The following is a 22166-nucleotide window of genomic DNA, read 5'->3' as shown; positions in this document are numbered from 1 at the left end:
ATGGCAGATCATCCAACTCAGTATCCTGTACCTGCCTTCTCTCCATACCCCCTGATCCCTTTAGCCGCAAGGGCCACATCTAACTCCCTCTTAAATATAGCCAATGAACTGGCCTCAACTATCTTCTGTGGCAGAGAATTCCACAGATTCACCACTCTGTGTGAACATTTTTTTTCTCAACTCAGTCCTAAAAGACTTCCCACTTATCCTTAAACTGTGACCACTTTTTCTGGACTTCCCCAACTTCGGGAACAATCTTCCTGCATAACCTTTGACGCCCTTACTAATCAAGAATCTGTCAATCTCCACTTTAAAAATACCCAATGATCTGGCCTCCACAGCTGTCTCTGGCAAAGAATTCCACAGATTCACCATCCTCTGGCTAAAGAAATTCTTAAGTTCTTTTATTCTGAAGCAGTGTCCTCTGGTACTAGACTCTCCCATTAGTGGAAATATTCTCGCCACATCCACTCTATCCAGGTCTTTCACTATTCAGTAAGTTTCAATGAGGTGTCCCCTCATCCTTCTAAGGTTTTAGAATCCTCTACCCTGGGGGAAAGCCTGTAATAAGTGATCACTTTGTCCAAGCCCTTCATGATCTTGCACACTTCCATCACTCCATTCTTGGTACCCATGCCTTCAGCACCTCGGGCTCTGAGCTCTGCAATTCCCTCCCTGATCTTCCTCCCTCTCTCACCTCCTTTATGTAGCTCCTTAGACCTTGCGTCTTTGCTCAAACATCAAATTACCTGCCCCAATATGTAAGAAGTTTGGTTTAGTTTAGAGATACAGCATCGAAACAGGCCCTTCGGCCCACCGAGTCCATGCTGACCATTGATCACATGTTCACACTACTTCTACGTTATCCCATTTCCTCATCCACTCCCTGCACACTCGGGGCAATTTACAGAGGGCCAATTAACCTACAAACCCGCAAGTCCTTGCGATACGAGAGGAAACCGGAGCACCCGGAGGAAACGTCACAAGGAGAACGTGCAAACTCCACGTGCAGACAGAACCCGTGGTCGGGATTGAACCTGGATCTCCGGCGCTGTGAGGCAGCGACTCTGCTGCACCACTGTGCCACCCCCAGATCTTGTGATATCATGACTTCCCAGTTATTGTGTGCCGCTATCCTCTTGCACATACAGCTACTACTGCCTGCGGTATATCTACTATGTTACCACAGCCTTAGAATAAAGGGGAAGTCATTTAAGACTGAGGTGAGAAAAAATGTTTTCACCCAGAGGTGTGAATTTATGGAATTCCCTGCCACAGAGGGCAGTGGAGGCCACGTCACTGGATGGATTTAAGAGAGAGTTAGATAGAGCTCTAGGGGCTAGTGGAGTCAAGGGATATGAGGAGAAGGCAGGCACGGGCTATTGATAGGGGACGATCAGCCATGATCAGAATGAATGGTGGTGCTGGTTCGAAGGGCCGAATGGCATGCTCCTGCACCTATTTTCTATGTTTCTATGTTAAAACCACTGCACAGAGAGAACTTGTTGTTGTCGCTATTATTTACCGAGGTTAAAGATAAACACATCTGTTGATTGTTGCTACCTGTGAGTTGCTGAGTTGGGCACCGTGGCCTTGGGACTCCAGCCAGAAGCTCTCTGACAGATTTACAATGTGATAAGGGCTTGTGCAACCTTACCCAGAGCCTGCACTGAGGCTGGAGTTACACAACACTCCCAGACAAATACTGCAGGAGATGGGCGATTCTACCAGTACACCGATGATCTGTCAGAAGTATTAATATCTCATAACATCGATAAAAAAGTTTTAATTAATTAACTTATTAGCCAAGTATGAAAACAATACAAGGAATTTGCATGTATACAGCTTCTTCTTCTTCTTGCATATGGCATGCACTGCCTAAAGTTGTAAGACAACTTGTTCCATTTGATCTTCTGTTTGAGCTCGCCAGGTTGATTGCATTCGTTGAAACAGGGTGGACCACGTGAAGGTTGCAATCTCCCACCCCAGTTAATACCATCTAATCACTCTTACACTCTTGTCACAGATAAGCTCGCCTGAAATGTATCAGGAGTCTTAGAACCATGGAGTCTCAGCATCATGCAACACATGGGGTGGTGCAGCGGTAGAGGTCCTCATCTAGCCAGAGACACGGGTTTGATCCTGACCTTGGATGCTGTCTGTGGGGAATTTTGCACGTTCTCCCTGTGACCATGTGGGTTTCCTCCGGGTCCTCTGGTTTTCTCCCACGTTCCAAAGACGTGCGGGATTGTATGTCAATTGGCTTCTGTGCATTGCCCCTAGTGTGCAGGGAGTGGATGAGAAAGTTCGATAAATAGAACTTGTGTATATGAGTGATCGATGGTGGATGTGGACTCGGTGGGCGAAAAGGCCTGTTTCCATGCTGTACCTATAAACTAAACTAAAGGAGAAGGCCATTTGGGCCACAATATCTGCACTGACCATGATGCCAAATTAACTAATCTCATCTCTCTGTATCCCTCACTGCCTGTTTATGTGCCTATCTAAATACCTCAAACATTACTTCTCTACCACCTCCCCTGGCAGCACATTCCAGGCACCTACCACTCTCATGCCTCGTAAATCTCTCCTAAAACTTCCCCCCTACACCTTACATCTTTACCCTCGCATTTTTGATATTTCCCCAGCGTGAGAAAAAGTTTCTGACTGTCTACGTTATCGATGCCTCTCATAATTTTATAGACTTCGATCGGGCCTCTCCTCAGCCTCGGACTTCCAGAGAAAATAATTCAATCTCTCTTTACAGCTAATACCATCTAATCCAGGCAGCCTTTTGGTAATCCTCTTCTGCACCCTTGCCAAAGACTCCACACTCTTCCTATAATGGGTGACCAGAAATACACACAATACGCCAAATGTGGTCCCAAGCTTTATAAAGCTGCAACAGCACGTCTCAACTTCTATACTCAACACCCCAAGGCATGAAGGCATTACATTTGCATTCTTTACCACTCTGTCTACTTGTGTTGCCATTTTCAGTGAGCTACAGACATGGACCCCAAGATCCCTCTGCAAATCAATGCTGTTATGGGTCATGCCATTAACTGTATACTTTCCCTTTACATTTGACCTACCAAAGCACAACACCTCCCAATTGCCTGGTTAAACTCCATCTACTATTTCTCCGCCCATATTACCAACTGTTCTCTATCTTGCTGTATCCTTTGTCAATCTTCCTCAATATTTACAGCTAATTTTTGTGTTGGCTGCAAGCTTACAAATCAGCCCACTTCCATTTCCATTCCAATAGTTTATATATACCGCATACACGGAGGTCTCGGCACAGATCCCTGCTGATGTTGTCAAGCTGGAAATGATGCAGGAAAGGTTTACAAGGATATTGCCAGGATTCGAGGGCCCGAGCTTTAGTAAGAGGTTGAGCAGGCTAGGACTCTATTCCTTGGAATACAGAAGGATGAGGGGTGATCTTATAGAGGTGTACAAGGAATAGGAGATTGAATATTAGAGGAATAGATAGGATAAATGCACACTCTTGGCCCCCCAGAGTAGGGGAATCGAGGACCAGACAGACTGTAGGTTTAAGCTGTGGGATGGAGGGGGATGGGGGGGGGGAGGGGGGGGGGGTAGATAGGGAGGTGGGGATTAAAATAATTAATAGGTGCTTTTTTTAATAGGGGGCTTTTTTTTTTACACAAAGAGGTGGGTAAATGGAACAAGTTGCCAGAGGAGGTAATTGAGGCAGGTACTATCACAACATTTAAGAAACAGTTAAACAGGAACTGTATATGGACAGGTCAGGTTTAGAAATATGTGGGTCAACATCAGGCAGGTGAGGTTAGTGTAGATGGGATATGTTGGTCAGTGTGGGCAAGTTGGGCTGAAGGGCCTGTTTCTACGTTGTATGACTCTGAGTACAGCACGAGGTCTGGCATAAGTACAGGACACCCACTCATGAATCTCATGTTGTATTCTCCACATCACCATCAACTGCCCCAGGTCCATTGACTGCCCGGGAACAACTACAATGGTTAACTAATCTGCCAACTGGCATGACTTTGGGATGTGGGAGGAAACCAGAGCACCTGAGGGAAACTCACATGGTCACAGGAAGAACGTGCAAACACCACTCAGACAGCACCAGAGCCTAGAATGTTCAGGGATAGCAATTGGCCATTGGGCCCATCAAATCTGGGTTGTCTCTTTCCTTACACCTTGCTATGTAATATGCCTCTATCACTGTCACTCTGTAATTACTAACTGCAGGTTAGAGTTGCTGCCTCACAGGGCCAGAGACCCTGCTTCAATTCTGACTATGGATGCTGTCTGTACGGAATTTTTATATTCTCTCAGTGGCCGTGTGCTTTTTCTCCTGGTGCTGCGTTTTCCTCCCACATTCCCAAGACATGCAGGTTTGTTGGCATCTGTAAATTGCCCCTGGTGTGTCGGATAGAACTAGTGTACGATATGATCGCTGGTCGGCATGGACTCAGTGAGCTGAAGAGCCTGTTTCCACGCTGTGTCCCACAATTAAACTGAACTGTGTCATAATGGTATCAACTTAGAAACATCGAAACATAGAAAATAGGTGCAGGAGTAGGCCATTCGGCCCTTCGAGCCTGGACCGCCATTCAATACGATCATGGCTGATCATCCAACTCAGTACCTGTCTTCTCTCCATACACCCTGATCCCTTTAGCCACAAGGGCCATATCTAACTCTCTCTTAAATATAGCCAATCAACTGGCCTTAACTACCTTCTGTGGCAGAGAATTCCAGAGATTCACCACTCTCTGTGTGAAATTTTTTTTTCTCATTTCGTCCTAAAAGATTTCCCCCTTATCCTTAAACTGTGACCCCTTCTACAGCTTCTTAGCTTTCTCTATCCCCTCAGAAACCTTTATGATTCAATATGTCTCAGTATTGGGTTTTGAACAGAATAACTTATGATTCACAGCTGCCAGCGACTATTGGGTCTACACTGGCTCTGAGGAATTATTATTTTACAAAGGTAAACTCAGACTGTCCCGGCTGTTTACTGATTGTGAACAGCCATGAAGGATAAACTGTTCTTTACATCTGAGGTGGACATAATATCAATTACTTGAATGAAAACACAATGTGGACATGTTGTTCCTACGGCTGAACAACCTTCTGGTTGATGCATCATTTGGTGCACTTTGGGCAGGTGCAGATGCGTCCTGTGTTAGTTAATGAGCAGAGTAGGGACTGGACTTGTGATCTCATCATGGACTTCAATGCTTCCTGTGTCACTGGTGATTGAAACCATGTCGAACTCACTGACTCTAACTTTGCTCACACTACAACTGTGCTCGGTGATCAGTTTATTGCATTGCATAGCACCACGGAATTGCGTATGATCATTTACAAGAAAGGACGCAATGTGGCAGCAAGGTGGCACGGGGGTAGAGTTGCTGTCTCACAGCACCAGAGACCCGGGTTCCATCCTGATCACAGGTGCTGTCTCTACGGAGTTTGCATGTTCTCCCCTTGACCGCGTGGGGTTTCTCCGGGTGCTCCGGTTTCTTCCCACATTCTAAAGGTGTGCGGGTTTGTGGGTTAAATTGTAAATCATCCCTAGTGTGTAGGTTAGTGCTAATGTACGGGGAATCATTGATTGGCACGGACTAGGTGGGCAGAAGGCCCTGTTTCCACGCTGTTTCTCGGAAACGGAAGACTAAAACTAAAGTGCTGGAGTAACTTAGTGGTCAGGCAGCATCTCTGGAGATAAACGATGGGTGTCATTTCGGGTCAGAAACCTTCATCAGACTCTGACCCGGAACATCAACCATCCTTTTTCCCCCCGAGATGCTGCCTGACCCGCTGAGTAACTCCAGCAGTTTGTGTCTATCTTCAGTATAAACCAGCATCTGCCGTTCCTTCCTACACTCTTTAAGAATGGTGCCAGGTCCACAGTTCCATAGTGAATCTGACAATCCCTCACAATGGATGAGTCAGGGTAGATAGGGCATGTTGGCATGATATTTGTCACCCTTTGCCAGGGAGGTTTTATAAGGGGAATTAAATTTTTTTTAAACTGTTTATATTTAAAACAGATTAAAATTTAACAGCACTTCACATTTTATTTTTATGGGATCTTAGTAATCCTTGATAACGCCGGCCATAATCCTGTGAGTGGTTTAATATTTGATGGGAGTGTTATGACCTGCAAGGAGGGGGATGCATGGGCTTGAGATGCTGCCTCACTGGCGAGGGGTGGCTTTAGACTGAGGGCCGAGCCTCCTCATGCCTTGCTTCACTGATGCTGAAGACCAGCTGATGTAGCCTAGGAAGTTCGGCATGTCCCCAACAACACTCACCAAACTCTACTGATGTGCCTTGGCAAGGATTTTATCCAGAAGATCACCCCTCAGCCACCTGCGCAGCAAAGAATAGGGTAGCTCAACCTCTCCCTCTTGCTCGGGCTCTGCAGTCGTGGCAGCATCCTCGTAAACCTTCTCTGAACCCTTTCCCATCAGACTGAAGAAGTGGCCTGACTAGAAACATCGTCAGCCCATTCCCACTACAGATGCTGCCTGACCCGTTGAGTTACTCCAGCACTTTGTGTTTTGCTCAACATTCCAGCGTCTGCAGTTCCTTGTGTCTCCATTTAAGAAAAATAAAGGACATTTAGTTCCACATAATGTGTAGGAAGGAACTGCAGATGCTGGTGTACACCAAAGGTAGACACAAAGTGCTGAAGGAACTCAACGGATCAGGCAGCATCTCTGGGGAAAAAAGGAATAGGTGATGTTTTGGGTCTAGACCCTTCTTTAGACCGACCCGAAATGTCACCTATTCCTGTTCTCCAGAAATGCTGCCTGACCCGCTGAGTTACTCCAGCACTTTGTGTCTATCTTTGGTTCCACGTAAACTGGTGCTGCGTTGATCTGAACGTCTGTTACCCCGGTGAAGTTGGTTGAAGCCCCCAGCTCAGAGTGGTCTGATACCCCCCTCGATCTCCCCTCCCCGCCGCTCTCCAGGGTTCTTCCGACGCAGTGTGATGAAGAACGCAGCGTACAAGTGCAAGAACGGAGGCAACTGCGAGATGGATATGTACATGAGGAGGAAGTGCCAGGAGTGTCGCCTCCGCAAGTGCAAGGAAGTGGGCATGTTGGCCGAGTGTGAGTATCTGTCCACGACCTTTCACACAGAGGGTGGTGGGTGCGTGGAACCAGCTGCCATAAGAGGTCGTTTAGGGAGATACAATCACAACGTGTAAAAATCATTTAGCCAGGTACATGGATAGGCCAGGTTTAGAGGGATCTGGGCCAAATGCATGCAGGCGGGACTAGTGTAGACGGGGCATGGTTGCCGGCATGGGCAAGTTGGGCCAAAGGGCCTGTTTCTAAACCGTGTGAGAGGACCACTCTCCCCCAGTCCTACTGCCCAACCCCCACACCCTCCAGCTTGGCCCCAAGTATGTTGGTTAAGAACAAAGCTTAAAGTGTTGTAGGAACTCAGGGGCGCAGGCAGCATCTGTGAAGTGAATGGACAGGTGACGTTTAGGGTTGGGACCCTTCTTCAGACTCGAAACACCGTCTGTCCATTCCCTCCACATATACTGTCTGACCCGCTGAGTTCCTCCAGCACTTTGTGTTTTGCTCAAGATTACAGCATCTGCAGTTCCTTGTGTAGCCGTATGTTAAGGGTTTGACAGAGTCAGCAATGCATTTCTGGCAAGGTCAAGTGTATTTGGGAGCAGGAAGCGTGATATCAGATCTCGTGCTGATATCACTGAAGCAGTTTGATTTACACCTCACGCTGCCTCGGCAAGGCCACCAGCACGACCAAGGACGAGTCGCACACCAGCCACTCCCTCTTCACCCCTCTTCATGTATTTGTACAGTGAATGGCTCGATTTGAAGCATGTTTGTCTTTCTGCTGACTGGTTAGTATGCAACAAAAGCTTTTCACTGCACACGTGGCAATAAACAAAACTAATTCCAGTACACAGAGCACAGAGTGCAGCGGTAGAACCTCTGCCTCACATCGCCAGTGACCCTGGTTCAACCCTAACCTCAGGTGCTGTCTGAAGATTGCATGCTCCTCTCCCTGTGACCGTGTGGGTGTCCTCTGGGTGCTCCAGTTTCCTCCCACATTCTAAAGACGTGCAGGTTTGTAGGTCAATTGGCCCTCTGTAAATTGTCTCTAGTTTGTAGGGAGTGGATGAGAAAGTGGGGATAGCCTGTGAACGGGGGATGGATGGTCGGCATGGACCCGGTGGGCCGAAGGGCCTGTTTCCACGCTCTATCTCTGAGCAATGGAAAGATTGAGCCTTTAATCGGTCTACTCGAGTGACTCATGAATTGAACATTAAGCGTTATTTATAGATGTTGCGAGTGGTCATTTATTCCAGTGCTCCCTTGGCCTGCTGCCCATTGACTACAACCTGAACTCACCTGAGAACCCAGCGTTACTCTCCACGCCCACCTGGCTCTTTCCCTCATCACCCCCACCAGTCACCGGTACAGTCCTACCCTGGCTCACAATCAACATGTTTCCTTCCTGCTCGAACCGCTCTCTTGCTTCAGCTGCTTAAAGGTGAAGCTGAGGATTTAGTTTTTAGTTTTTAGTTTTAGTTTTGAAGATTACGTGTGGAAACAGGCTCGTCAGCCTACCGAGTCTGTGCCACACCAGCGATCACACCGTACACTAGCACTATCCTACACACAGGCCAATTAACTTACAAAGCCGCACCACACCGGAGCACCCGGAGAAAACCCATGTGGTTACAGGGAGAACGTACAAACTCCATACAGCCAACACCCGTATTCAGGATCGAACTCCTGCACTGTGTGTCTGGGTAAGGTTAACATCCCGGTGAGGGCGGCAGGGACAAGGAGAGGGTCAGTGGTGATGGGACCACCTGGGAAGGTCCAGAGGGGACGGTCTAACACAGGGACGTCTCTTCCGATGTTGCAGGTTTGCTGACGGAGATTCAGTGCAAGTCCAAGCGACTGAGGAAGTGTCCGTCGCTTCCCGCTGAGCCACTGGGCAAGGAGGTCGCCGATGGGCCGGACTCCAAGCAAGTAACGTCCACCACCAGGAACAGCAAAGTAATCCTGCCTTCACTCGCCTCTCCCTCTCCACTGACACTGGGCCATTGCTCCTCCACAAACTAATGGGTCTGGTTTTACAATGGAGTGCTTGGGAGGGTGCAGGGAGGAATGTGTGGGGCAGTGTGGTGTTACCCCTGGGGTGAGAGCGATCAGAGGTGGGGAGAGCTGGGGTTGGGGAGCATGTGGAGGTGTGGGGTAAGAGTAGAAGGGAAGAGAGGAATGAGGGGGTGGGGGGGTTACCTTTGGATTAATGGGGAGGAAAATTGACAATGGCCTATGTGTTAATCTGGGGCGGGGAAGGGTGGTGGGGAGTTGTGTTGGGTAGATTGGGGAATTATGTTGGGGCATGGGATTGGGGAATTGGGGAGGGTGGAGGAGGCGGTCCCTTTGTAAGGACATTGCCAGGACTCGAGGGCCTGAGTTATGGGGAGAGGTTGGGCAGGCTAGGACTTTAACCCTTGGAGCGCAGGAGGATGAGGGGGTGGTCTTATACAGGTGTATAAAATCATGAGGGGAATAGATAGGATAAATGCACATAGTCTTTTACCCAGAGTAGGGGAGTCTTCATGCAAATTACGCTTCAATCAAAAATCTGAACTGCATCCTACCAGGTTTTACTCATGAGATGGAAGCGACATGCACAGTCTCTTCGAGGACCAGGGGGCATAGGTTTTAAGGTGAAGGGGAAAATATTTAATAGGAATCTGAGGGGTAACTTTTTCACACAAAGGGTGGTTGGTGCATGGAACAAGCTGCTAGAGGAGGTAGTTTAGGCAGGTGCTATTGCAATGTTTAAGAAACATTTAGACGGGTATATGGATAGGACAGGTTTACAGGGCTATGGTCCAAATGCGGGCAGGTGGGACCACGATACATGGGGCATGTTGGTTGCCATGGGCAAGTTGGGCCAAAGGGCCTGTTTCCACACTGTATGAGTCTATGATTCTATGGTGAGTCATAGAGGAGGTGAGGATGGGGTCAATGGGGGGAGGAATGAGGAAGGGCAGGCCTTCTCATGAACGTTCAGTAGTCTGACAACAGTGGGGGAAAAGCTGTTCATGACTGGTGGTACGTGCTTTCAAGGTTTAGTATCTTCTCCAGATGGGAGAGGGGAGAAGAGGGAGTGACCAGGGTTAAAAAGCACTATGATTATGTTGGTGGGTGGGGGGTGGGGGGGGGTGGGGCTGAAGTAGGGTCCCGACCCCAAACATCACCCATCCATGTTCACCAGGGATGTTGCCCGACCCGCTGTTACTCCAACACGCTGCGTCTTACCTTGATTATGTTGGCTGCTTTCGCCAACATAATCAAGGCAGCGTGAAGTGGAGATTGAGTCAATGGTGCAGAGTCTGGGTCTGTGTGATGGACTGGGCTACATCTACAACTCTCCACAACTTGGATGTTTGGGTTTTACATGCGGTCTTGAAAAAACAAAGAAGATTGGCAAAAGTGGTGAACGTTGCCTGGTCCATCACAGGTACTCACCTCCCCACCATCGAAGGGATCGACAAGAGTTGTTCCATCGAAAAGGCGGCCAGTATCATCGGAGACCCAGTGGCGGATTGGCCAGGGTGTCAGCTTGCCCGATGGCAAGTGGGCCCCTGGTGAAGTGGGCCCCCTTTGTCTCCTGGCAACCAATATTTTTAGACCCAGTCCGCCACTGCAGAGACCCACACCTCCCTGGCCACCTTCTCATTTCACTCCTGCCATCGGGAAGAAGATACAAGAGTCTGAAAGCTGTAATATCCAGGTTCAGGTTCAGAAGCAGCTTCTTCCCTACAAACAACAGGCTGTTAAAGACTACAACCTCCAAATAAGCTCCAAACTACATAGACTTGGGACCATTATTTTTGCACTATTATTGTCCATTTGTTTTGTAATATATATATATACTGAACTTTTCTTTTGTTGTTTATCATGGTGTTTACAAAGTACTATGTTTACATTTCTGTTGTGCTGCAGCAAGTAAGAATTTAAGTGTTCTATTTCGGGACATATACGCCAATGAAACACTTTTGACTGTCGAGCTATTCCCAAACCAGGCTGTGATGCAACTTGGTAACTTGAGAGGTGGTTCTGATTGTGTGACCTGATTCTGTGACTCCCCAGAAAATTGAATTCACCGCAAATCAACAGGACCTCCTGAGACACATCCTTGAAGCCTTCTCCATGTATCGTGTACCCCAAGAGGTGACCAAGAGACTGGTGAGTATTGAAGGGAATGACCTGCATTTATTTAGCACCGCACACGTCCTCGGAGCAACCCATGACTTAGACTTTAGACCTAAAACCTTATACCATCCTCGCCGATCAGTGATCACCGCCTACACTAGCATTATCCAACGCACAAGGGACAATTTACATGAAGCCAATTCATCTACAAACCTGCACGTCTTTGGAGAGTGGGAGGAAACTGGAGTGCCTGGAGAAAACCCACGCCGTCACAGGGAGAACTTTCAAACTCCACACAGACTGCACCCAAGGTCAGGATCGAACCCAGCTCTGGCGTTTTGAGGCAGCAGCTCTACCCGCTGCAACAGTGTGGTGTTACTTTGTTTGACCTCAGTCCAGTCAAATCATACCATGAGTTCAACAGGTAGTGTAAAATACATGCAGTGGGATTGTTCCTGCAAACTCCACACAGACGGCAACGGTGACCGAGATCAAACACGGGACTCTGGAGGTGGCTCAACCCACCCAGTCAGAGCATGACCCTGTGTCTGCTCTCAGGAATCCACAGAGCAACTGCCTGTGTGCCGAGGGGTTGCAGAGTGTGAAGATAGCGTGTGTGTGTGTGCGCGCGCGTGTGTGTGTGTGAGCATGTGTGTGTGTGTGCATGTGTGTGTGAGCATGTGTGTGAGTGTGTGTGTGAGCATGTGTGTGTGTGAGCGTGTGTGTGTGAGCGTGTGTGTGTGTGTGTGCATGCGTGTGTGTGTGTGTGTGTGTGTGTGTGTGTGTGCGTGTGTGTGGGAGCGTGTGTGTGTGTGTGTGTGTGTGTGTGTGTGTGCGTGTGTGTGTGTGTGTGTGTGCGCGCGTGTGTGTGGGTGTGTGTGTGTATGTGTGTGTGTGTGTGTGTGTGTGTGTGTGTATATGTGTGTATGTGCGCGCGTGTGTGTGTGTGTATGTGCGCGCGTGTGTGTGTGTATGTGCGCGCGTGTGTGTGTGTATGTGCGCGCGTGTGTGTGTGTATGTGCGCGCGTGTGTGTGTGTATGTGTGTGTGGGCACGGCAACAGGCTCAAGAGGTACTGGTTCTTTATTATCACCAAGGTACAGTGAAATCCTTTATTGAGTTGGCACAGCAGTGGAGTTGCTGCCTCACAGCGTCAGAGATCTGGGTTCGATCCTGACCATGTACGGAGTTTGTACGTTCTCCTTGTGACCGCGTGGGTTTTCTCTGCGTGCTCCGGTTTCCTATCACATTCCAAAAACTTTGTAGGTTTGTAGGTTAATTGGCTTTGGGAAAAGTGTACATTGTCCCTAGTCAATAGTCTGTAGGATAGTGTTAGTGTGCAGGGATCACCAGTCGGCGTGGACTCAGTTTTCACGCTGTATCTCTAAACTAAACTAAACTAAACTAAACAAAAGAATACAATGCGATAAGATTTTTGCCAAGTATAAGTAAAATCCCTGATTAAGTACATAATGCATAGAAACAGCCCACTGGGATCATATACAAGAGTCGCCAGGGTTTAGCACCATTTTACAGTCCCAGCTAAATGTGGCCATAAAGGCCCGATGCAGCTGTCGCCTCCGCCTGGATCACCCCGCGAACCGTCGTCCCTCTCCTTGCCCGGCCACCTTCAGTCCTTGTTCCCCAGGGGCGCCTCCCACATCCAACCTTGAGGGCGGAGAAAGTAAGACCCCCCCCCCCCCCCCCCCCCAGTACTTCTTACCGGTCGTTTGTCCAGCGTCCGCCATCTTCATCGACTCCCTCCACCCTTCTCTCCGGTCCCCGGTCCTCAGCAATGAGCAGGGGCCGGGCTCAGCGGCTTCCCGTTTTCATACGTTCATGGGTGATCGGAACAGATTTAAGGCCATTCGGCCCATCAAGTCTACTACGCCATTTAATCATGGCTGATCTATCGCTTCCTCCTAACCCATTCTCCTGCCTTCTCCCCATAATCCCGGACACCTTTACTAATCACGAATCTATCTCTGCCTTAAAAATATCCATTGCCTTGGCATCCACAGCCTTCTGTGGCAAAGAATTTCACAGATTCACCACCTTCCGACTAAAGAAACATCCTTTAATTCTAAGGCTGCGACCTCTGATCCGAGACTCTCCCACAAGCGGTGGAAACATCCTCTCCACATCCACGCTAGCCAGGCCTTTGGGGCGGGTTTCCGGGTTCCGAGGCGGGTGAGCCCAGGCCTACTGCCAAGGTGTTGTAGCATGAATCACCTCTCTCTCTCTCTCTGCATTTGTCCAGCTGCAGCAGCGATGCAGTCCTGAGGAAAACTTCCTGCTGCTAACGGAGACAGCCACCAGTCACGTTCAGCTGCTGGTGGAGTTCACCAAGAAACTGCCCGGTGAGTGGCCCCATTTTCCCAACCCCGAGGTCCCAACCATCACAAGTTCACAAGTTATAAGAGTAGAATTAGGCCATTCGGCCCATCGAGAATCACCGCCATTCAATCATGCCTCCTAATCCCATTTTCCTGCCTTCTCCGCATAACCCTTGACACCAGTTTGGTGTCAGAATTTGTCTGTCTCTGCTTTAAAAATATCTACTGACTTGGCCTCCATCGTGGCAATGAGTTCCACAGATTACCTATCCTCTGACCGAAGAAGTTCCTCCTCACCTCCTTTTGTAACGGAGCACCCTTTAATTCCCACCCTGTCTCATATCACGGAAACAGGCCCTTCGGCCCAACACGTCCATGCTGACCAAGATGCCCCATCTACACTAGTCCCACCCATCCCACATTTGGCTCGCATGCCTATAAACCTTTCCCATCCATGTAACAAAGAGAATTTAAATTTTATTGCTTGAATAAATTTAGAATTAATGGGAAATCCATATTCCACAATTTATGGTAAAATACAAAGTGCTGGTGAAACACGAATGACTGTCCAGGGAATGGACTGAAGATGTTTTGAGTTGGGATCCTTCTTCAGACTGGTGGAATGTGAGGGGGAAGGGCAACGAAAGCTGGAAGAACGGAGAGGCAGGCATAGCCTGGCCGGTAATGGATGAGGGGGGGGAGGGCTTTGAAATGAACGATGATTGCAACAAACACCAGAGATTATCAAAAATGCCATTCATCTGCCTATCTAACACCCCCATCTCCTATGTCCCCCCACCACCCACCACACTTTGTCCTGCATCTCCTCTCTCCCAGCTTTCGTTCCTCTCTCCCCCCTTTACAAAAAGTCTGAGTGTTTGACAGCACTGGACCTCTACTCGTTGGAGTTACCACTGGTGGGAGAGTCTAGGACCAGAGGTCATAGCCTCAGAATTAAACGCTGCTCTTTTAGAAAGGAGGTTAGTAGGAACTTCTTTAGTCAGAGGGTAGTTAATCTGTGGAATTCATTACCACAGTGGGCGATGGAGGCGATTAGAACGGGTGTCAAAGATTATGTGGAGAAGGCAGGAAAATGGGATTAGGAGGCAGAGATCAGCCATGATTGACTGGCGGAGTAGACTCGATGGGCTGAATGGCCTAATTCTACTCCTATAACCGGTGAAGAAGGATCCTGACCTGAAATGTCAGCTATGCATGCTCTGCAGAGAAGCTGTCTGACCCGCTGAGTCACTCCAGCACTTTGTGCCCGTAGGGAGTGATTTACTGCCACGGGATTCCTGGCCTCTCACCTGCCACAGCCTTAGAATAAAAGGACATAATTTTATAAAGGAGATGAAGAATTTGTTTTGTCAGAGCGTGGTGAATCTGTGGAATTCAATGGCACAGGTGGAGGTGGGGGCCAGATATATTTAAAGCAGAGATTGACAGGTTGTGTATTCGTAAGAGTGTCAGAGTTATGGGGAGAGGGCAGGAGAATGGGGTTGAGAGGGAAAGATAGACCAGCCATGATGGAACGACGGAGTAGACTTGATGGTCCGAATGGCCTACTTCTGCTCCTATGACTTATGGACATGAATTTATGCTCCTGTGGACATGTTGTGTATCTGACCCCTCCAGTTATGAGTTCAGTTTGTGGTCAGAGGTGACCCCCAAGGTAACTTCCATTGTGTTACTCCAACACTTTTTGTCTTTTTTGGTTAACCAGCACCTGCAGTTCCTTGTGTCTACTGTGAGACGGGTGTGTGTGACGCTGCCTCTGCTCTCCGCAGGATTCCAAATGTTGGACCATGAGGATCAGATCGCATTGCTGAAGGGTTCCGCAGTCGAGGCCATGTTCCTCCGCTCCGCACAGATATTCAGCCGGAAGACCCCGTGCCAGCAGAGGGAGCTGTTGGAGGATCGAATACGGCACAGCGGTGAGGGAGGGCCTTTGAGGGAGCTCCACACTGTGGGAGGGGCGGTGAGGGAGTGCCGCACTGTGGGAGGGGCGTACTGAGGGAGCACCGCTGTGAGGGAGGGCCGGTAAGGTAGCCCCCCCCCCTCCCGGCTTTCACCAAAGTCTGCCCATACCTCTACCCATCCCCGAAGATGGTTGTCAAAAATTGCAGCAGGGTCTTGATTGGTTGGGCAGGTGGTCTGAGGAATGGTTGATGGAATTTAATACAGAGAAATATGAGGTGTTGCATTTTGGGAGCACTAACATGGGCGGGACCTAAACAATGAATGGTAATACTCTGGGGAGTGTTGTAGAGCAGAGGGATCTAGGAGAACAGGTACATCGTTCTTTGAAAGTGGTATCACAGGTAGCTAGGGTGGTCAAAAGGGCTATTGGTACATTGGCCTTCATCAGTCAGAATATCTGTAGAAGTTAGGAAGTCCTGTTGCAGTTGTATAAGACGTTGGTGATGCCGCATTTAGAGTATTGTGTTCAGTTTTGGGCACCATGTTATAGGAAAGATTTTGTCACACTGGAAACGGATGCAGAGATGATAGACACAAAAAGCTGGAGTAACTCAGTGGGACAGGCAGCATCTCTGGAGAGACGGAAATGGGTGACTTTTCAGATTGAGACCCTTCTTCAGACTGGATTGGGAAGATTTACGAGGATATTGCCAGGACTCAAGGGCCTGAGCTATAGGGAGAGATCGGTGGTCTCTATTCCTTGAAGCACAGGCAGATGATGGGTGACAATAGACAATAGACAATAGGTGCAGGAGTAGGCCATTTGGCCCTTCGAGCCAGCACCGCCATTCAATGTGATCATGGCTGATCATCTCCAATCAGTACCCCGTTCCTGCCTTCTCCCCATATCCCCTGATTCCGCTATTTTTAAGAGCCCTATCTAGCTCTCTCTTGAAAGTATTCAGAGAACCCGCCTCCACCACCTTCTGAGGCAGATAGTTCCACAGACCCACCACTCTCTGTGAGAAAAAGTGTTTCCTCGTCTCCGTTCTAAATGGCTTACTACTTATTCTTAAACTGTCGACCCCTGGTTCTGTACTCCCCCAACATCGGGAACTTGTTTCCTGCCTCTAGCGTGTCCAAGCCCTTAACAATCTTATATGTTTCAATGAGATGTCCTCTCACCCTTCTAAACTCCAGAGTGTACGATCTTATAAAGATGTACAAAATCATGAGGGGAATAGATCGGGTAAATGCACAGAGTCTTTTGCCCAGAGTAGGGGAATCAAGAATGAGAGGACATAGGTTTAAGGTGAGGGGGAAAAGATTTAATGGGAACCTGAGGGGTAACATTTTCACATAAAGGGTGGTAGGTGTATGGAATGAGCTGCTGGAGGAGGTAGTTGAGGCAGAAACAATCCCAACGTTTAAGAAACAATTAGACAGGTGCATGGAAGGAACAGGTTTAGAGGGATATGGACCAAATGTGGGCAGGTGGAACTAGTGTAGATGGGACATGTTGGCCGCTGAGGGCAAGTTGGGCCAAAGGGCCTGTTTCCACACAGTAGACTCTGTGACCATTGAGCTGCCGTACTGTGAAGAACTGCAGCTTTGAACTCTCCTGTTGATGCAAATGGTTCCCACCAGGTACAAAGGGACAGATAATTCTGATTTAATGTCGACTGTTGAAAGTCTAAATATCAGCGGTGCCATTGTGGGAAGTGGCAGTCTTGGCGAGATAACGTGTACACTTTGTGCCTCAATATTCTCTCTATCCTTCACTGTGTCATCTAGTAACTTTTAACTTAAGGGCATTCTCATGGATAATTCATCAGTATTGTCTTGCATTATCACGAAGACCATAATGAATTCTTAACACTGTGTGAAATGTCTGGTGCTGGCCTTTCTGCAGGAGGTTTTATTAACAGGCAGATCTAAGATAAACGAGAGGGCAGCTTTTAAAAAAGAAAATCCTAACTGTCTCTCCCGGTGGAGGATCGATGATCCCATGTGTTGCTGGACGGATGATTCCTCATCATCTTGTGCATTGAAAGGTTCTTCAACCTTCTGTTGTCGTTATCATCCTCTCCTCAGTCGGACAATGGAACCACTCTGCCACCTGCTCCCCATTCAAATTCAGCCCACGTTTACCCGAGTTTAATCTAATTTTAATTTTTAGTTTAGAGATACAATGTGAAAACAGGCCCTTCGGCTCAACGAGTCCACGCCGACCAGCGATCACCCCGTATACTATTTCTATCCTGCACACTAGGAACAATTTACAGAGGGCAATTAACTACAGATCTGCATGCCTTTGGACTGTGGGAGGAAACCGGAGCACCCGGAAAAAACCCCACACGGTCATAGGGAGAACTCAAACGCCAACCCCGTATAGACAGCACCTGTAGTCAGGATCAGACCCGGGTCTCTGGTGCTGTAAGGCAGCAACTCCACCACTGCGCCACTGTGCCGCCCTCAGTCTTGAACCACACCGTACAACACTAACCACAACACCTCCCCAGCAACAATCTACTATCAACTTTGTTTTAGTTGCACTTTATACTTTGTTGGGTTTGCACTATTATGGTCTGGTTACCTAGAATTAGTGATTATTAATTTTTCGTATTCTTAATTATTGTATGGTTTTTTTGTTGAGATTGTGTTAACATCTGTTAAGCTGCAGTGAGTAAGGAGTTCATTATTTCTTACGGGGCGTATATGAGAATTAAACGTGAGACACAGGGAACTGCTGGAATTTTGAATTACCCACAAAGTGCTGGAGGAACTCAGTTGGTCAGCATAAACAGGTTGGGCCGAATGGCCTGTTTCCCTGCTGTATGACTCTTTGCCTCGACAGGGTTTTGCCTATTTCATCAGAGCCACGCCCCTTCTGTCTGCTTTGATAGTTAGAGGCATAGTGGTGCAGCAGTAGTGTTGCTGCCTCACAGAGCAAGGGATCCGGGTTTGATACTGACTCTGTGTGCTGTCTATGTAGAGTTTGTATGTTCTTCCTGTGACCACGTGGGTTTTCTCTGGTGCTCTGGTTTCCTCCCACGTGCCAAATACGAACAGGTTTGTCGGTTAATTGGCTTTGGTAAAAATTGTAAATTGTCCCTATGTGTAAGGTGTTGCTAATATATGGGGTGATCGCTGGTCGGCGTGGACTCGGTGGGCCAAAGGGACAGTTTCTGCGCTGTGTCGCTGAAGTCTAAAGTTTATGAGATCTTATGGCCTTTTTCAAAGCACAGTATGGGAGACACGAGGAACTGCAAATGCTGGAATCTTGAAAAAAAACATAAAGTGCTGGAGGAATTCAGTAGGTCAAGCAACAACTCTGGATGCCAGCACTTTCACTCCAAAGATATTGCCTGATCTGATGAGTTACTCCAACACTTTGTGTTTTCTTTTGTAAACCAGCATCTGCAGTTCCTTGTTTCTGTACTAGACTATCAGAGAATTGACAGCAAGACATTACTATATTTGGGTACCATAGTCATACAGCATGGAAATAGGTCCTTCGGATCAACTAGTCCAACCAAGATTCCCCGCTAGTCCCATTTGCCTGCGTATGGCCCATATCCCTCTACACCTCTCCTATCTACAAATTATTGATCCACAGACATTGAATTTACCCATGGCTGGTGGAGAATTTAAATGTAAGGCCATTCTCATTTAAATGTATGCCCTCTCGCATTTGACATTTCCACCCTGGTTGACATAAAGGTGCTGACTGACTACCCTATCTGTGCCTCTCATAATGTTATATACTTGTACTTCTATCACGTCCACCCCTCATCCTCAGTTGTGAATTATTTGTCTCTCTGCGGCATATATTTGCTAATCCCAGGAGAAAGATTTGAATAATTTCTCTTTCGCGATGAAAGAGTTTAAAGGTTTTCACCAAGGTCTGGATCCACTTTACTCGCTGTGATGGTGTAGTGAGATGGAATGGCAGTGGGCAGCGCCACCAGCTGGTCTCTGTAATATACTGCAGGCTTTCCCTAACCCGAAACCTCAGCAATTATTGCCCCGCTCCGTCTAGAGATACTGTTCCAGCCTGTTGGACTCGTGGCTTTAAATCACCATTAAGCCTTCAGCTTCCTCCAACCCTTCCCTCCAATGTCCTATATCTCTCTCCCTTACATGTTTATCCCACTTCCATATAAAGATATTTGGATGGATATGCGGATAGGAAAGGTTTAGATGGCAAATACAGGCAAATGGGACCAGCCCAAAGCCAACTAAATGATTGCTCCTTCAACAATGCGGCGCTCCTTCCCCTCCATGGTGTGGCACCCCTTCAACGCCCCTCCCACAGCGCGCCGCTGCTCCACAGGGGGAGGGGGTTCTTGTGGCTGTGAGGGTGGCCAGTCCTCAACCTGTCACGGTGGGTATCGAGGAGAGGCGTGTGCATGGAGCGATTCCGGCCGAGCTTACCCCCGCTCCGTTGGAATTGCTCATAGGACCTACGGCCCGGGTCCCTTCCCGAAGCTGGCCCCAGGCAGCATAAGCCGCCTTTCCGAGATGCCCATGGGGCCGTTCCCGTGAAGCGGAGAGGGGCGTACTGGACAGGCTCCTCCTGCACACTCTGCACTCCCTCGCCCTTGTCTTCCGTCCGGACACGCCCTGGCGGTCCGCGTTACCACCTGACAGAGGGAGTGGTTCTCAGTGGAGGCCGCTCTATAAGGGAGAACTCCCCCTTTACATCGGGGACCTGTGTTGGAGAGTTGCACATGACTGTGGCATGATCAGATACTTGAGCTCATCCACGGACGCGCCAGCCGCCTGTTATTTCTGCAGCGAGGAAGAGAGGGTGTTCCATTTGAACATGCAGTGTGAGACGTTGCAGCCCATGTTCGACTATCTGAAGGTGCACAAAAATGCTGGAGAAACTCAGCGGGTGCAGCAGCATCTATGGAGCGAAAGAGATGGCCAAAAGTTGCCTATCTCCTTCGCTCCACCCCAAAGCTTCAACACAGAGCCACAGTCAGTGCTCACCAACACCACACACCGTTCAAACATCAAACAAATGTGCAATTGCTCCAAAATTCAGCTGAAATTATATTGAGTCTACAGCGCAGAGACCTCACTGCTCCGTGCCCATTTGCCCCAATGTACCACCGCCCATCTCTTCCCCCTCTCCCATCAGGCAAGAGGTACAGAAGGTACACAAAAATGCTGGAGAAACTCAGCAGGTGCAGCAGCATCTATGGAGCAAAGGAAATAGGCAACATTTCGGCCCAAAACGTTGCCCGTTTCCTTCGCTCCATAGATGCTGCTGCACCCGCTGAGTTTCCCCAGCATTTTTGTGTACCTTCGATTTTCCAGCATCTGCAGTTCCTTCTTAAACGACTATCTGAAGGGACTGTTCCTCAGGTTTTGGCTGCATTTTAGCCCCACACTGCTGATATTTGGGCACCCGGTACAGGGGTAAGGTCGGGAGGGAGGGGTCTTGCTGTCCCTCTGCTCCTGGGCCTGGCCAAATTGTCCATTCGCGGGTCCAGGCTGCGGGTAGCCCAAGGCCGCACCGGGGTTGACTACCTGCCCCTTTTCCGGGCCTATTTCCGTGCCCGCGTATCATGGAGAGGGAACACAATGTGTCCACGGGGACTTTGGAGGCCTTCTGCAACGGGAATCCGTGTGTTTTGTTGATAAAGTTGGCGTTATAATAATTTGATGATCGTTTGTTTGTAAAACTGTCAACATAGGCAGTCTTTGCTTGTGTTCGTACTCTGTGTGTTTATTTTTATTTTTTGAATAAAAGTATTTGTATAATTAAAACAAAACACCCCCACCACACCCACAGTGCGGCGCTCCCTCAGTACCGGCCGTCCCGCAGCGTGGACAACTAACATTAGGGGGGAGGGGGTTCAGACAGGCAATCAAGACATGTCGTTTATATATTGGAAATAAACTATTTTGCTTTAGTTTAACCTAATTTGCTAATTCTGATCGGAGTTACTAACCTTGTTGGCCGCTGTAGTGAATGTAACGTGCGATGGTTTCTATGTTGACCAGGGATCGCTGAGGAATACATCACCCCCATGTTTAACTTCTACCGCAGTATCAGCGAGCTGCAGATGTCCCAGGAGGAATACAGTCTGCTCACCGCCATCACTATCCTCTCACCAGGTGCGGCCCCGCGGGGTACAGACTCCCCCTCTCACACCGCTTCACCACATCCGCGCGTCTCCCTTGGGACAGTTGTGTCCTCGGCAGGGGTCACTCTCTGAGTCAGGGACCCGGCCTTAGGGTGAGGTCAATGGGCCAACGCTACCTCATTGGCACCTGTACCCAGGTACAGTGACATTCATAGATAGACACAAAAAGCGGGCGTAATTCAGCCGGTCAGACAGCATCTACGGATAAACGGTTCGGGTCGAGAGCCTTCTTCAAACGTATTCACTTTTCTCCAGAGATGCTGCCTGGCCCCTGAGTTACTGCATCTTTCTGTGTCTATCTTCGGTTTAAACTGGCATCTACAGGTCCTTACTACAAAGTGAAATTCATATTCTGTGTACAGTTTAGTGGCAATCCTACTATATAATAGTTGAAGACAGGCATACAATGCTGGAGTAACAGCGGGTCAGACAGCATCTCTGCAGGTAAAAACTGGGTGACGTTTCGGGATGGAACCCTTCTTCTCTGTAAGTCTTTGGTTGGGCTGCATTTGG

The 22166-nt window shown here is 48.5% G+C and overlaps 1 protein-coding gene across 3 annotated transcripts in view; it reads left to right on the top strand.

The window, feature by feature from the left end:
• nr1h4 (nuclear receptor subfamily 1, group H, member 4) overlaps window positions 1-22166 on the top strand; it is a 38561-nt gene that overhangs the window by 14787 nt on the left and 1608 nt on the right. For 2 of the 3 annotated variants that reach the window (XM_055650511.1, XM_055650513.1), the window contains 6 exons: window positions 6984-7124; window positions 8926-9059; window positions 11172-11267; window positions 13494-13593; window positions 15360-15506; window positions 21511-21624. In XM_055650511.1, coding sequence (XP_055506486.1) covers window positions 6984-7124; window positions 8926-9059; window positions 11172-11267; window positions 13494-13593; window positions 15360-15506; window positions 21511-21624 — 732 coding nt within the window. The remainder of the gene's footprint in view (window positions 1-6983; window positions 7125-8925; window positions 9060-11171; window positions 11268-13493; window positions 13594-15359; window positions 15507-21510; window positions 21625-22166) is intronic. The other variant, XM_055650512.1, reaches the window with a different exon arrangement.

The sequence above is a fragment of the Leucoraja erinacea genome, chromosome 19 (genome assembly GCF_028641065.1).
Source record: "Leucoraja erinacea ecotype New England chromosome 19, Leri_hhj_1, whole genome shotgun sequence".
Lineage (NCBI taxonomy): Eukaryota > Metazoa > Chordata > Chondrichthyes > Rajiformes > Rajidae > Leucoraja > Leucoraja erinaceus.
The sequence above is the reverse complement of the archived record's forward strand: the minus strand, read 5'-3'. Positions and strand labels throughout refer to the sequence as shown.